At 46.2% G+C, this 12,481-nt stretch overlaps 1 protein-coding gene across 2 annotated transcripts in view; it reads left to right on the top strand.

Annotated features, from left to right (window-relative positions):
- The first annotated feature begins 555 nt into the window (after positions 1-555).
- The window catches only part of AIDA (axin interactor, dorsalization associated), a 30,708-nt gene continuing 18,782 nt past the window's right edge, over positions 556-12,481 (top strand). For both annotated transcript variants that reach the window (XM_049833958.1, XM_049833957.1), the window contains exons 1-3: positions 556-772; positions 4,577-4,646; positions 11,300-11,353. In XM_049833958.1, coding sequence (XP_049689915.1) covers positions 663-772; positions 4,577-4,646; positions 11,300-11,353 — 234 coding nt within the window. In that variant the 5' untranslated portion in view covers positions 556-662. The remainder of the gene's footprint in view (positions 773-4,576; positions 4,647-11,299; positions 11,354-12,481) is intronic.

Here is a 12,481-nt window from a genome sequence, read left to right as displayed (position 1 = left end):
CCCCGCAGGTGGGGTCTCCCCCCGGGACAGCCGACGGAGGCACGGCCAGGCCCCGCAGGCCTCCCCCGGTAGGGACCCCTCGACGCCACAAACAGAGGCGGGAGCGGGAGGGGACGGCGGCCCGCGGCCCAGCGGCGGCACCGACACCGACCCTCCCGGACGGGTGACCCGCCTGCGGCGTTGCAGAGGGACACCGCTGCTTACCTAGCGGCGGGGGGGGGGGGGGGGGGAGGTGGGGGCGGGTGTCCTCCCGCGGCGGCACGACCAGGAGCTGGAGCGGAGAAGAGGGGAGGGGAGAAGCGGTCCGCACCCGGACACCGCTACCGCCGGGACCCAGCTGGGAGGGCGGGCTCCCTCGGGAGCCACGTGACCGCCGCCATGACACATACCGAGGCGGAAGTCGCCGTTCCTCCACCCATTCCTCCCCTCCTCCCCGAGCCGCGGGCGGGCGCCGCCGCCTCGGTAGCGATGGCGCGGGCGGGCGCGGCCGGCGCAGCCTACCTCGCTGGGCGGCGCTCGCCGCGTTTGGTTGTCGCGGCGGCTGGGCAGGGCAGGGCCGGGCTGGGCTGGGCCGGGCCGGCGGCGGGCGCGGGGCTGGCGGGAGCGGCTGCCCGGCGGGTTGCCCCGGCCCGGGGTGAGCATGGTGCCCTAGTGCTGGGGCTATGTCGGAGGCGGCCCGGAGCCTCCTGCAGCGCTGGGGCGCCAGCTTCAGGAAGGGCACCGACTTCGACTCCTGGGGGCAGCTGGTAGAGGCGATCGACGAGTACCAGATGTGAGTGCGGGGGCGGGCGGCTCCCGCCGCTGCCCCGCCGGTCCCCGGCACGGCCCCAGAGCCCCCGTGCGAGGGGCCGGGGGTGGGTGGGGGGGACGGAGGGAGCGGCCCCGGGGCAGGGGGGCGCCCGCCGGGCCTAGGCCGCGGCCCCCCTCACCCCTCAGGCCCCTCCGGCGGGTCTCCTGCCGTTATATAAGGCGCGGGGCCGTGGGTCGGGGCGTCCCCTCAGGCGAGGCGGGGCCGGGGGTGGGTGGGGGGGGGGATCGGCCGAACCCGCCGGGAGCCGCCCCGCCGAGACCGCCGGTCGGTGGCGGGTGCTCGGCCGGGTGCTCCCTCCCTCGCCGGGAGCGGGGCGGGGGGGCGAGGCGGGAGCCGACCCGGCCTTATGCGAGGCTGGCAGCCCGCTGGCGCGGAGCCGCGGGCCTCCTCGCCCCCCTCTCCCCCTGCGTGGGCCGTGGAGGCGGTGGGTTGGCGGAGCCCCACGGCGACAGGCACCGGTGGCTCGGGGTACCCCCGTCCCATCGCCCTGTCCCCCGGGCACCGTGCTCGTGGGGAAGGGGGGACCTGGCTGAGGCATATGGGCTGCCGAAGCATCGGCCTTACCCAAACAAACCCCAAACGAGCCATCGGGGTGAAAACTGGTCCGTCGCACGTTTGCGTGTTTCACCCCTGGTGAAACCGGGGTGGGAGAGTGGGGAACCATCAGCCCCAGTTAGACTGGCTTGAGCTGGGTGGGACCGCACCATCCATGAATCCCTTGGTGTCAGGGGCGTACTGGCACGGTAGGGCACTGTTGATGGTATCCTCAGAAACACACCTGCTAGCTTCTTTAGTCAAATGCTCTCCTCTACTCTGTTCGCCATGAAGATGGAAGTTATTTCCTTGTGATCCAAGTATTGCAGGCTAAGTTTCTTATGGTGAATTTTCCGGAAGAAGTCCAGAGGGTTTGCACTTGTTCCCCAAGAGAAAGTCAGCTGAAGGGCTGCTCTCCGAGAGATCTTCCAGCGTTCTTCAGGACTATTCAAGTTACGGGCTGTCACCGCAGCGGCTACCAGTTCAGTTGCCATTCAGAGTAACTAGACTGCTGGCCACATACAGCATAGTCATGAGACGCTATAATCTCATAATTTCATTCACTCACCAGACAGGATGATGCAAGTTCAGTTACTTGTAGTTTCCTGATGGTCTTTAGAGCAGGGCAAGCTATTACTACAAACCTTGGCACAGGGATGAAAAGAAGTTCTATTCCAGATCTGTATCTCAGAAGAAAACAACAATCATCATAAAGTAAAAGAAGGTATTTTTAATAACTGCCCTTATCTGGATGGATATTTACGAGGAGTCCAGCAGGATCCCAATGCTTTAAACCGCCTTGGCAGTCTCAGCAGTCTGTTTCACGTAATGACTTTTCTTCAGAGTGAAAAATCTTCAGGCTTCTCATTCTGAGCTTGCTTCATTGAGAAGGTCACTAAACGCTCGCAGATGGTCCAGTTTGAGAGTCGAAGTATAACTTTTGTTCCCTTCCTCCCAGCATCGCTTGTGTCTGGCGAGAGCTGCATTCTTGCTTTATCCTGACTTCGGAGCAGTGTGGTATCTTTGTAAGAAAGCTCCTTTTGCGTAGTAGTATTGTAAGCTGCTCTTACAAGCCTTATCAATGAGTTTCTACTGAATAGAGTAGTTGTCAGCAGAGGATCTCTGTGGTTCCAGGAGGGAGAAGAAAGGGGAGAGATCAAAGGATTACAGGGAGATATTTCCTAGGGAAGAGCAGAACCTTTTCAGTATGCATATCTGCTTCTTATAGATATAGCAGGTAAATGAATAACAATTTCAGTCTATAGGGTAGGAGTTGCAAGTAAGAAGCACAGGGCAAGATACCTACCTGTAGCCCTGTGGAGACATAACAGCATGGCTTTATGCTGTTGCCTTCACAAGTGCCAGCCTGAGATGGGATGAACAAGTGTGTTGCTGCAGTTGGCCCGTGCTGCTAACACTGGCGAGGTCTGTACTCATCAACACAAGAAGGCTGGGGAGAAGCTGGTTACAGTGAGCTTGCTGACACTGAGAAAGATTTTTCCGAATCTAAGCTAGTTCAGTCCATGGATTTAATGGCTGATGTAAAATACAATTATTTGCTTCCCGTATCCAGGCGGACCTACGTCTGCTCGGGTCTTTATGGTATTCCTGGAAGTGCAGGAAGCTTGGTGCAAAGATTGGCCCTTGTTCATTCAGGTGCCTACTCACGCAGGAGCCCTCTGAACTGTCAGCAGTGCCTTCCCTGCTAAATGTCCCTGTCTGTGGAACTTGATCTGATCCAACTTTGAACAAGCTTCAAGTGGGATGCCAGATGCATTTACTTGAATTAGGGTGGGTTTTTGTATGAGTGACAAATGAAAAGAGGGTTGTGCTACTGATGCTTGCAGAAATGTTAATACTGTTGTGCCTCTTGTGGGTGGCATATTGCTGTGATGGTGATACGCTTTCTTCAATCGTTACTTTTAAATGCCCTTTCTATATGTCCTGTGTATCATATAGGTGGGGCGGTAGGGAAGGGGTGTACATTCGAGTTCAAGCATGTTTGTGCTTTTTGTCTTAGCCACCACCTTTCCCCCTTTACGAAGCGGGGCAGCGCTACTGAGTTGTGCAGTTACCTTGTCCTGTTTGGTTGTGTTTTCGCTGGTGCTAGTTAAAAACTACAGTGGCCTCAATCCTTTGTAAGAGAGCTTATTTGTAGGAAAAGCAAAGAAATAATTGAGTTCTGACTTTTGTTTCTGACACAGACTTTGATGGTAATCTGTTTTGGTGTATGCATCTTGGTGTATGTACTTTAAGCCCACCCCAAAACCAGGCTAATCCCCACCGCAATGGTGGCGGTGAGAAGCTGAATCTCTTTAACAATGCAAACTTGTGAGGTTCCAGACGGAAGTGTATTGCAATGCCCTGAGTACTGCTGCTGTCCCCGGGTTTCCCCTCAGCCCCCTGTCCCTCCTCCCCCTCTGCTTTTTTAAGAAGAATTATTTACAGGGAATGGCAACAATTGCCCAGAGGTTTTGCTTGTTTAATGTTCTCCTTCCTCCCCGGACGGAAACTGTAACTCTTCCCATAGCTTCCCTCTCTAGCTTCCTTTCGCTTTCTTGAGCTGTTTGCTTACTGTTACTTTCCAAACCCCTTGGTACTCCTGTCTCCGTGGTGACAAGGGGTGGGGTATCTGCTCCGCATGTGATGCTGACAGGCACAAATGTGAGCTAATACACCCCGGCAGCCTGGGCCAAGCCGCCCTGTGCCTGGCTTCCAGCGCTGGGAGAGCTTGCGGCCGTCGCCTAGGGTGCCCGCACCCACGCCTCCTGGCAATCCAACTTGCCTCAGATTCTCCCTGTGAAATGCATGTTGGCTTGTACCACAGTGGGTCTTCACAGGGGGTATGGTTTGTTATAAAATAAGGGGATGGGGAGAGGGAAAAGGTCAGTGCTTATAAAAGGGGCTGTTGGCTAGCAGGACCTTCTTACCTGTTCTCCCTTCATGATACATTACATATGTAGTCTTTCCTGCCTCATGTAGTCGCATACCTTGTCCATCTTCTGGGTTTTTTAAAGTATGGCCTACCATGGTTCTAGAAATCTTTGTCAAAAAAGCCCCCAACGAAACCCCCCCTAAAGCCCCCAGAACTATTTGGAGCATTAGTCTGACATGTTTGGCTTGTCATGGTCTTTTGGCTGACATGTTTTCTGGAGACTGGGGCATGGGTGTGTGTGGGGGTGTGTTTCTGTGTTTTGTTCCCACTCTACAATTTTCTTTCATCCCATCCAGATTAGCAAGGCATCTACAAAAAGAGGCACAGTCTCAGCACAACAACTCGGAATTCACAGAAGATCAAAAGGTGGGTATTGCTGTTTGCTCAGGCAAGGAGCTTGACTCGTAGATGTTGATGTGTATTATGGTTTTTTTTATCTCACAGACCAGAGCCTTACGAGACCTTTTTTCCTCCCTCAATATACGCAGACAGAAAGAGAGCCCAGCATGGCTAAAACAGTTGCTGTCATTAGATGTGACAGGTGCTCTGCTGTGTAATATTGAATGTCATGCATGCTGGCCAGAGTCCTTCATAACCTGGGTGTTTCTTTTTTTGGGTGACCTTTTGATAACTTGCTTATACAACGTTAGCACAATTTATGTTTTGAAGTCTGAATACAAAATGTCTTGAACTGCAGATATTGAGGATCTGTGGGGGAGATGTTTGCTTAACATGTAACACCTGACTGGGAAGGGTCCTGGCAGACTACTCCCTAGTAGTCTCTTAGAATGTTATTTGTTTATAGTCTTTCAAACTACTGAAATTACTTTATTCCTTCTTCCCTCCCCTCAGCTGAAAAGGCTGGTTTTTGTCTCAGGATCGTATTAATGCAGTTCTGTGACAGGGTTTGAGAGGAAAATGCTATCTGAGGTCTCGTATGCTCAAGCATTTTCAGCAAAATACAATCTTTTGAGATATGAGACCCTGCTAAATTTTCATGTCTTGTATAAAGACATGTTTTTCTCAGGAATACCAAGTTAGAGAAACCCTGTATTTCCAGATTTCCAAGTCATAAGATCACTTCTTTGAGCAATGGTTTTGCCTGAAAAGTGACGTTTACGAGGTTTGTAACTGTTTCCTTGACATGTACCAATAAGAAAAGGAAAGAGCTGGTCTTCCATGTACTGTTTACCTTCTGCAAAGAAGAAGGTAAGGCTCATGATCATCTTAAACAGAGTGATATTCTTGGAGAAGGATTTGGTCCACCTTTCCTGAACTGAAGGCTTGGGAGCCTTGTTAATGTTGGACAGCTGTTTACTCTTTGATTGCTTCTGATCTCTGTCCCTTGCTGGTAGCATTCTCCATCATTCTCAGCTATAGTCATCTTCACTGTGTGTTTCCCCTCTGTGGATACTCTTGAAAATATGGTTACTTCATGAAGGTGAAGCTGTTAATCTCACTTCTGGAGGCATCATCTCCTGTGAGTATGGGAATCAGAACCACACAGGGCTTTGCTTCCAGATGTTCCCTGCATCTTGTGGAAAGGACCTTGGACCAGATTGTGGAAGTGAGTGAGGTCAGCCATGAGGAAAGGCCTGGGGGGCTCAGGAAGCAGAGATAACTGACCTCAGATGTTAGATGCGCGACTGTGATCATGTCTTAAGGAGACAGTCTTCTGAAAAGAAAAAATAAGGAGTGGCTGTTTTTGAATCCTTGCAGAGTGATACCTGTTTCTAAAGCCGATATAACTTACAAAAGAGGTTGACATTTATATCGCTCGCTTTTTTTTTTTTTTTTTTTTTTGCAGATTGGTAAGGGGCTGATGCACTGAAACTTTAAGCCTGGTTATCAAATGGTGGTGCCTATTTCATTAGCCACATACACAGCCAAATTCCCCAATGTTTTCTTGAGAGAACATTCTTTTTCCTTCCTCTACTGTGACGAATGCTAGACACAAAAATAGGAGTCTTGCTATTGCTTTGAAAGAAACACTTAAAAATCCATACAGCAAAATCTTTTAGTCTGATGTTAAGCTCCTTGCTGTTCTGGTCTTCCCTATTTCTGCAGGAGCTCAGCCAGTATAATCTAGTGATACTGACCAATTACTGTCCTTACTAGTATCATTCACTTGGTGTGTAGGAGTAGAGTTTAGTGTGCTTCTGGGTTTTCAAGCAGTTTGGTTAAATACAAGTGTATCTTCTCTCTTGCCACCCTTCAAAAAATCTATATACCAAACCAGCTACTTTTGCTCAGGTCAGTTCCTGCCAATGCATCCTCCAGCATGCTATTTCTTCCTGGTTCTTGAAAATCTCTTTCCCTAATATCTTGTCTTTCTGAGGTTCTGTATGTCATATAAGAGCCACCTCTTTATTTTTCTGAATGTAGAAAAGTGTGTAAACTTCAGGGTTTGCTTATCTGATATTACTGGCTAAGGCTGCGCGCAGAATTGCGTAGATCGGAGAAGACAAGGCTGTGAAGCAAATTATGATTTCCAGTTGCTTGATCTACCCTTATTCTAGTCTTTGTGTAGATTCACCGTTAGCTGTTTTCCAAAGGACCATACATACTTCTGGGAATTACTGTGAGGCTGTCGTTGTTTCTTACTTGACATACTTTGTGGGGAAGATGGATTTCAGCAGTGATTCCTCTGTACCAAGGGAAAACTACTAGCTTTACAGCTACAGGGAAAGGACAAGGCTAGGTTCAAATCCTCATGTTTGGGTTTATTTCATTCAGCACAGGTGGTGTTACAGTGCGGATATGGCCACACCATAATTGATGGTGTGTTACTTGCTAATGTAATCATACAATCTGTTAATCTAACAACACTTGACAGATCCCACCAATTTCTTTCCTAGGCATACTGTGAGCCAATTATCATTTTATCTTATAATAAATGTATTGTTTATGGTAAGAATTCAGACTTCTAAATATTCGTATCTTGCCTTTTTGCTTTTGATCTGAAGAGTCTGTTTTGAAACACTGTATGCTACTTCCTTTGATAGTGCAGACTAGTCTCCAAAATTTGCTGTTCATTCCTACATGTTCGACTTCTGGGTGGTTGTCATCTTATATCTGCTGCTGGACATAATTCTGGAGTTTTAGTCCTTAGGGAAGGCTCTGTCTTGACTTGGATAATTGACGGTGCTGGAATCTTCATTAGTAATTGTGAATTTTGTTGAAGAATTTCTCTGCAGATAAATACTGTAAACAACAAATCATTGTGTTTAAATCTAGTCACCCTGCAACAGCTTTAAGGAGGCTGTGCAATAGTTTTATCACCTAGATGCTGTGTGTATGGATTACTAACAGATGCAGTTACTGGTGGATTTACCTTGGTCTTAACATCTGCATCCTGCTGTTCTTTATTTTACGTTCATTCTCTAAAAAAAATCCCATCTTCATTCATGAACAACCACTGTGTTTTGCTACATGAATTGTTCCAGTTAGGTTTGGATATGGTTGTCAGCTTGCCTCCAGCTATAGTTACTCTCACCCAGTTCTCTGTGCAATAAATTTGACCTTTAAAGCCCTCTTGTAACCACAGTTGTTGCTTCTCATGTAACTGTTTTTGTGCTAGGCTGAGTTTTCTTCAGTATTAGAAAATCATGCTTTTTTTATGCAATTGGAACTTGCTGAAATAAGAGCACTGTTGAACAGTCTTAGCATGATTCATTAAACTACTGGTCTCCTAACAGCCTAGACCTCTCTTTAAAGCCAAACTCTGCTCTGGCTCTGTATTTATGCAAACATCTTTAACTGCATTACAGTTAGCACAGTCATTACTCACACAACTGCACTGAAGAAACCTTGACTACAAGATCAACTGACTTTTTTCCTTTCTAATCACGAGTTTACATAAAAGTGAATCTTAACTATTTCAAACTAAAAGTTAATTATGGCTTCAGTCTTTCTAATGAGATGCAGAGTGTTTTCTCTGCTGCAAAAAGGAGCCTTTGCATGGGATAGTTGCAGCTGAAAATGATAGCGGTGTTTAGCTGCATTTTTAACTTTTGGGTTGGGTGTGGTCCCTTAAAAAAATAGTTATGAATAATGCCTGCTGGGAGCTTGCCATATTTCAATAGATTCCATATAAAACCTATTCTTTACTATTTTAAGACTCCCAAACTCTCTTAAATTAATCTGTTTCTAGAGCCATTATTGTCCTTCAGCCTCCAGGAGCCAGAGGACACACATTTTGTATTGTTATTTGTCCTGTTAGGAGGTACCTAGTTCAGGCAGTTTTAAGAATATACAGTTACGAATCTGCAGGATAGGGAATAGGGGTGTTGCTGAGCTTATTGGTGAATTGACAAAGGGGATGGGCATTGAGCAGTGCTTCTTGAGACATCATTTACAGTGAGGACTTAATGCTCTACATGTGAGACCGGGAGGATAAGAGCCATGTGAAAATCTGTTTACATGTTCTGATTCTGTGGTGGGGCATGGAGACTGTGTGCGGGCACCCTGCAAACTCATAGCCCTCTTTCTGTGGTGCATTTGGACGGGTTTTGATGTAACACAGCATAGGCATGCTCTTTGCTTAGCAGTCAACACCCAAACCATTGAACAGCTGGATTTTTGCAAATGTTAGAGCTGTAGTCAAACCCTCAGAGATTTCCCCTCCCTTCCCTAGGGAACCTCTGGATTCCTTTCTTTTACCCATTACTTCACACCTTCCTCTTTAAGATTCTACCTTTGCAAATGTATCTTTCCAGATGTTCTCAAATATAAAAAGGAATTCCTTTTGTTGCACTGCAGCCGATGAGATGGATGTGGTGAATTCTCACCTGAGGGACTGAGAATCTGTTTCTGTAGTACTACCTGGTGTCCTCTCATCCAGCCTGAAGGTATATGTAAATCCACAACACCCATGTGTGGAGTGCAGGTCTGAAAGTGTCAAACTTAATCCAGGACTGTACATACTCCTTTCTTTTTAAAAAACCTGTATTTTTCCAAGCTATGCTGGACATCCAGCTGTGGATCTCTGTTAATGTAGCAAAATTTATTTCAGGGAGGTAGAAGTTTGTTGACTGAACCTAGACTACAAAACAAACCTCCACAGAAATAGAGCTGTAATATTTTTACTCTGCCACGTTGCATGCAAGCATGCGGTGATGTTGCTCTATATTAAAATTCCCAAACAGCACACCACTACATATGCTGCATCTTGGGCAGAGGAGAAAACAATGTGTGTCCTGTGCTAATATGCATCACTTGCTACTTTCCTGGAAGGTGCTGAAAAGAATTTTTCTAAGACCTCCATACAATGGACAGTAATATAAACTACAAGGATGTAAAGTCTGGGCTAATGCCATGTTGTAAAAGAGTGTTTAAGACAAGAGGAGACACCAGTTGGGGAGAAATGGCTTTGAAACCTTTGATAAGCCCGTGGTAGCAGATGAAAATCAGGTATCTGAGGTTTTTACACACTCCAGCTGTTAGCTCTGCCCTTGAGGTATTGGTGTCTGATCTGCTTATGATTCAGCTCCTGAACTCTATCAACTTTCAGCCTGGCGTAAGGTGAACTGAAACTGAAGCCACTTAGCTTTTAGCCCAGCCTATTGAAACTAGACTTGGCCCAGGAACTGACTAAGAAGTAGTAACATCCCTTAGCAGGAGAGTCAGGGCAGGTGACTAGGGGGAGCTAGCTGTGAAAGCATGTCTAGTTTTTATCTGCTGCTACAAACCTCTTGGAGCCTAAAATGTAACCCTCCTTTAAAGGGTCATTTTGGCTTTTGACTGATACTGTGTAACTTGCCAGATGCCCATACTCTTGAAGTTCATTGATGCTGGAGTTGTGCTCTAGGAAATATTTTCCTCCCCTTGCATCCAGCTTGGAGGGGAGCTGGTTTTATACTGCCTGATTTAAAAAGCAGAGAATGGGTTACAGGTGCGTATTTCAACTTTTATCTTCCTTCTGGGGGGAAAACTTACTTTGAAAGTAAACTGATTTTCTTTGTAGCTTCACTGTTGCTGGTTTTCTTGCCCTATAAATGTTCCACAGAGCATTTTGAATTCTATTTGGCACTTATCTCTGCAGTAGTCTTAGTTTTTCTTCACTAAAACCTTTTAGTTAATGAACAAACATGTGATGGTTAGGCAAGGTAAAATATACTGTCCAGTTGTGTCCACTTGACGTCGGTTATGGAAGTCTTAACTCCTTTCAGCTGGTAGTAATAGAAACAAATGTGACTTGCTGGAGCTTCTTACTTTGTGAGACATAAAAGCTTAAGTAGCCCTGTCTTCAAATTAAGACTGCTAGCAATGGGCTATTTTGAAGCCCTTCCCTCTTTTCTACATTTTTAAATGAAAATGAGAAATTACTTCACAGGTCTGCTCAGGGATATTTTAGATAGCTGTCAAGTTTGAATCAAAGAATATATTTCATGCTTCACTCGGAGTTTAAATGTCTTAAAATTACAAAAATAGAAAGTTAGAAAAATAATCTGCCTTTATACTTCCTCTCCCACCAAAACCCACAAAAGTGGACTGTGTTTTTTTCAGTGCTGAGATACTGGGCTTCTGTAACTTCTGAGGAAGATTGACTTGGTCTGCTGAGATTGTAAACCCAACAGAGGAACTGTAGACATGACTCCTAAAAGGGAAAATTAGAACAAACTACATAAGTTCTCAGAAGGCAATACACTGGTTGGTTTGGTGTTTGGTTTTTGTGGGTTTTTTTTTCCTCTCCCCTATCACTTCAGAGCAGTTGAGTTTATAAACAATTTACGATGTGGCAGGCATTATTACACTTTCTGCTGAGTGAATGACCCCCATCTGTGTTGATGAGCTGTGGGAGGGGAGTTAAGTGGCAGATGTCTGTTTCATCTATTGTGCTTTCAGAAAATCTTGCTTGTGTATAAAAAAGCTTTTGATGCTGAATGATCTGGTACTGAATAATAGATCCGAAGTCTTTGCAAGAAAAAACAATTGTTTGTATTTATATTTTTAAAAAATGTGAATATGGAAGAATACTGTTTCAGTACTAAATTAAGTAAATTTTTTTTTCCTTTCAGAAAACCATAGCTAAAATTGCAACATGCTTGGAACTGAGAAGTGCAGCTTTACAGGTATATCTCTTTTTCCCGTGTGACTTCATACTTTAGTGATAGGCACCTGTAGAGCGCTCTAAAGCTAATTGGCCATAGCCAGAATTTCTGAAAACAGAGTGAACAAACCTTGAATGCTTGGACTTTCCAGGTTGTCAACGTGATGCCCCAGGTGGCTGCCTTAAAAACCTTTAAGTGATTATATGAGCATGTATTAGTGTTTGTACAGGAATTTACTTGCACATTTTGTGTCTTTGGTTCTTTGCCTCATTTTCCTCCTTCAGAACTGATGAGTTTGTCTTCATAACCTGTGTGCAAGGGTAAAAAGATCCCCGGAGTGACCCTTGCACTAATTCAGCCACTCCACAAATCATAATAGAGCATGAGGAAGAATGTGTGTGTAGAATAAAAATTATTTTGTAGAACTCATGAAAACTGGCAGTGCTGTAAGGAAGCGTGTGAAAATAATGATTTAGAAGCTACTCTTTGGGCTTTTTTCTGGACTGGAAGTTGATGTCATAGAAGTGAATTTCTTTTACTCTCAGCACAATCTTATCCCCAAAACAAAAGTGAGAGAAATGTCCAAAAGAGTGTGGATGGGGGAGGGATGAATCAACTGAAACAAAGTTTCACTTACTGGATTACTTGTTTACCAACAAAGAGTGGTGACAGGCAAATTTTGCATCAAGTTACTTACAGCAGCGCTCCCGAGTACTTCATGTTGCTGTACAAGGTGCAGCATCTCCATTGTGCTGCCTTCAGTTGTCTGAGAGGCTGGAACACAGTGGCAATTGAGGCAGCATGCTGGAGCTGGACTAATGAGGTGGGGGCTGACCAGTCTTGAGTCTGTGCAGCATTTGAAGAATTACTTGGCTAGCTCTACCTGTCTGTCTATTTTGATCTAACCTGGGCTGTTGGAGCAGCATTGCACTTGTTCCGAGTCACTCTGACATTATGACAAGGGCAGGTGTGGGACAGCTTCATGGGTCAGGTCATGTCTCAGAGCAATAGCAGAAGATGCAGCAGTGTCATAACCTGCCAAACTGAAGAGATGATGTCTTGCAAGAACAGCCATCCTTGCTGTTAGTTCCTCAGCAGTAACTCAAGGATTTTATAATCTCATGTGAGGGTAGTAGAACTCATCCACTT

Source organism: Accipiter gentilis, chromosome 30 (genome assembly GCF_929443795.1).
Source record: "Accipiter gentilis chromosome 30, bAccGen1.1, whole genome shotgun sequence".
Classification (NCBI taxonomy): Eukaryota; Metazoa; Chordata; class Aves; order Accipitriformes; family Accipitridae; genus Astur; species Astur gentilis.
Note: the sequence above shows the minus strand (reverse complement) of the source record. Positions and strands in the feature narration are given on the sequence as shown.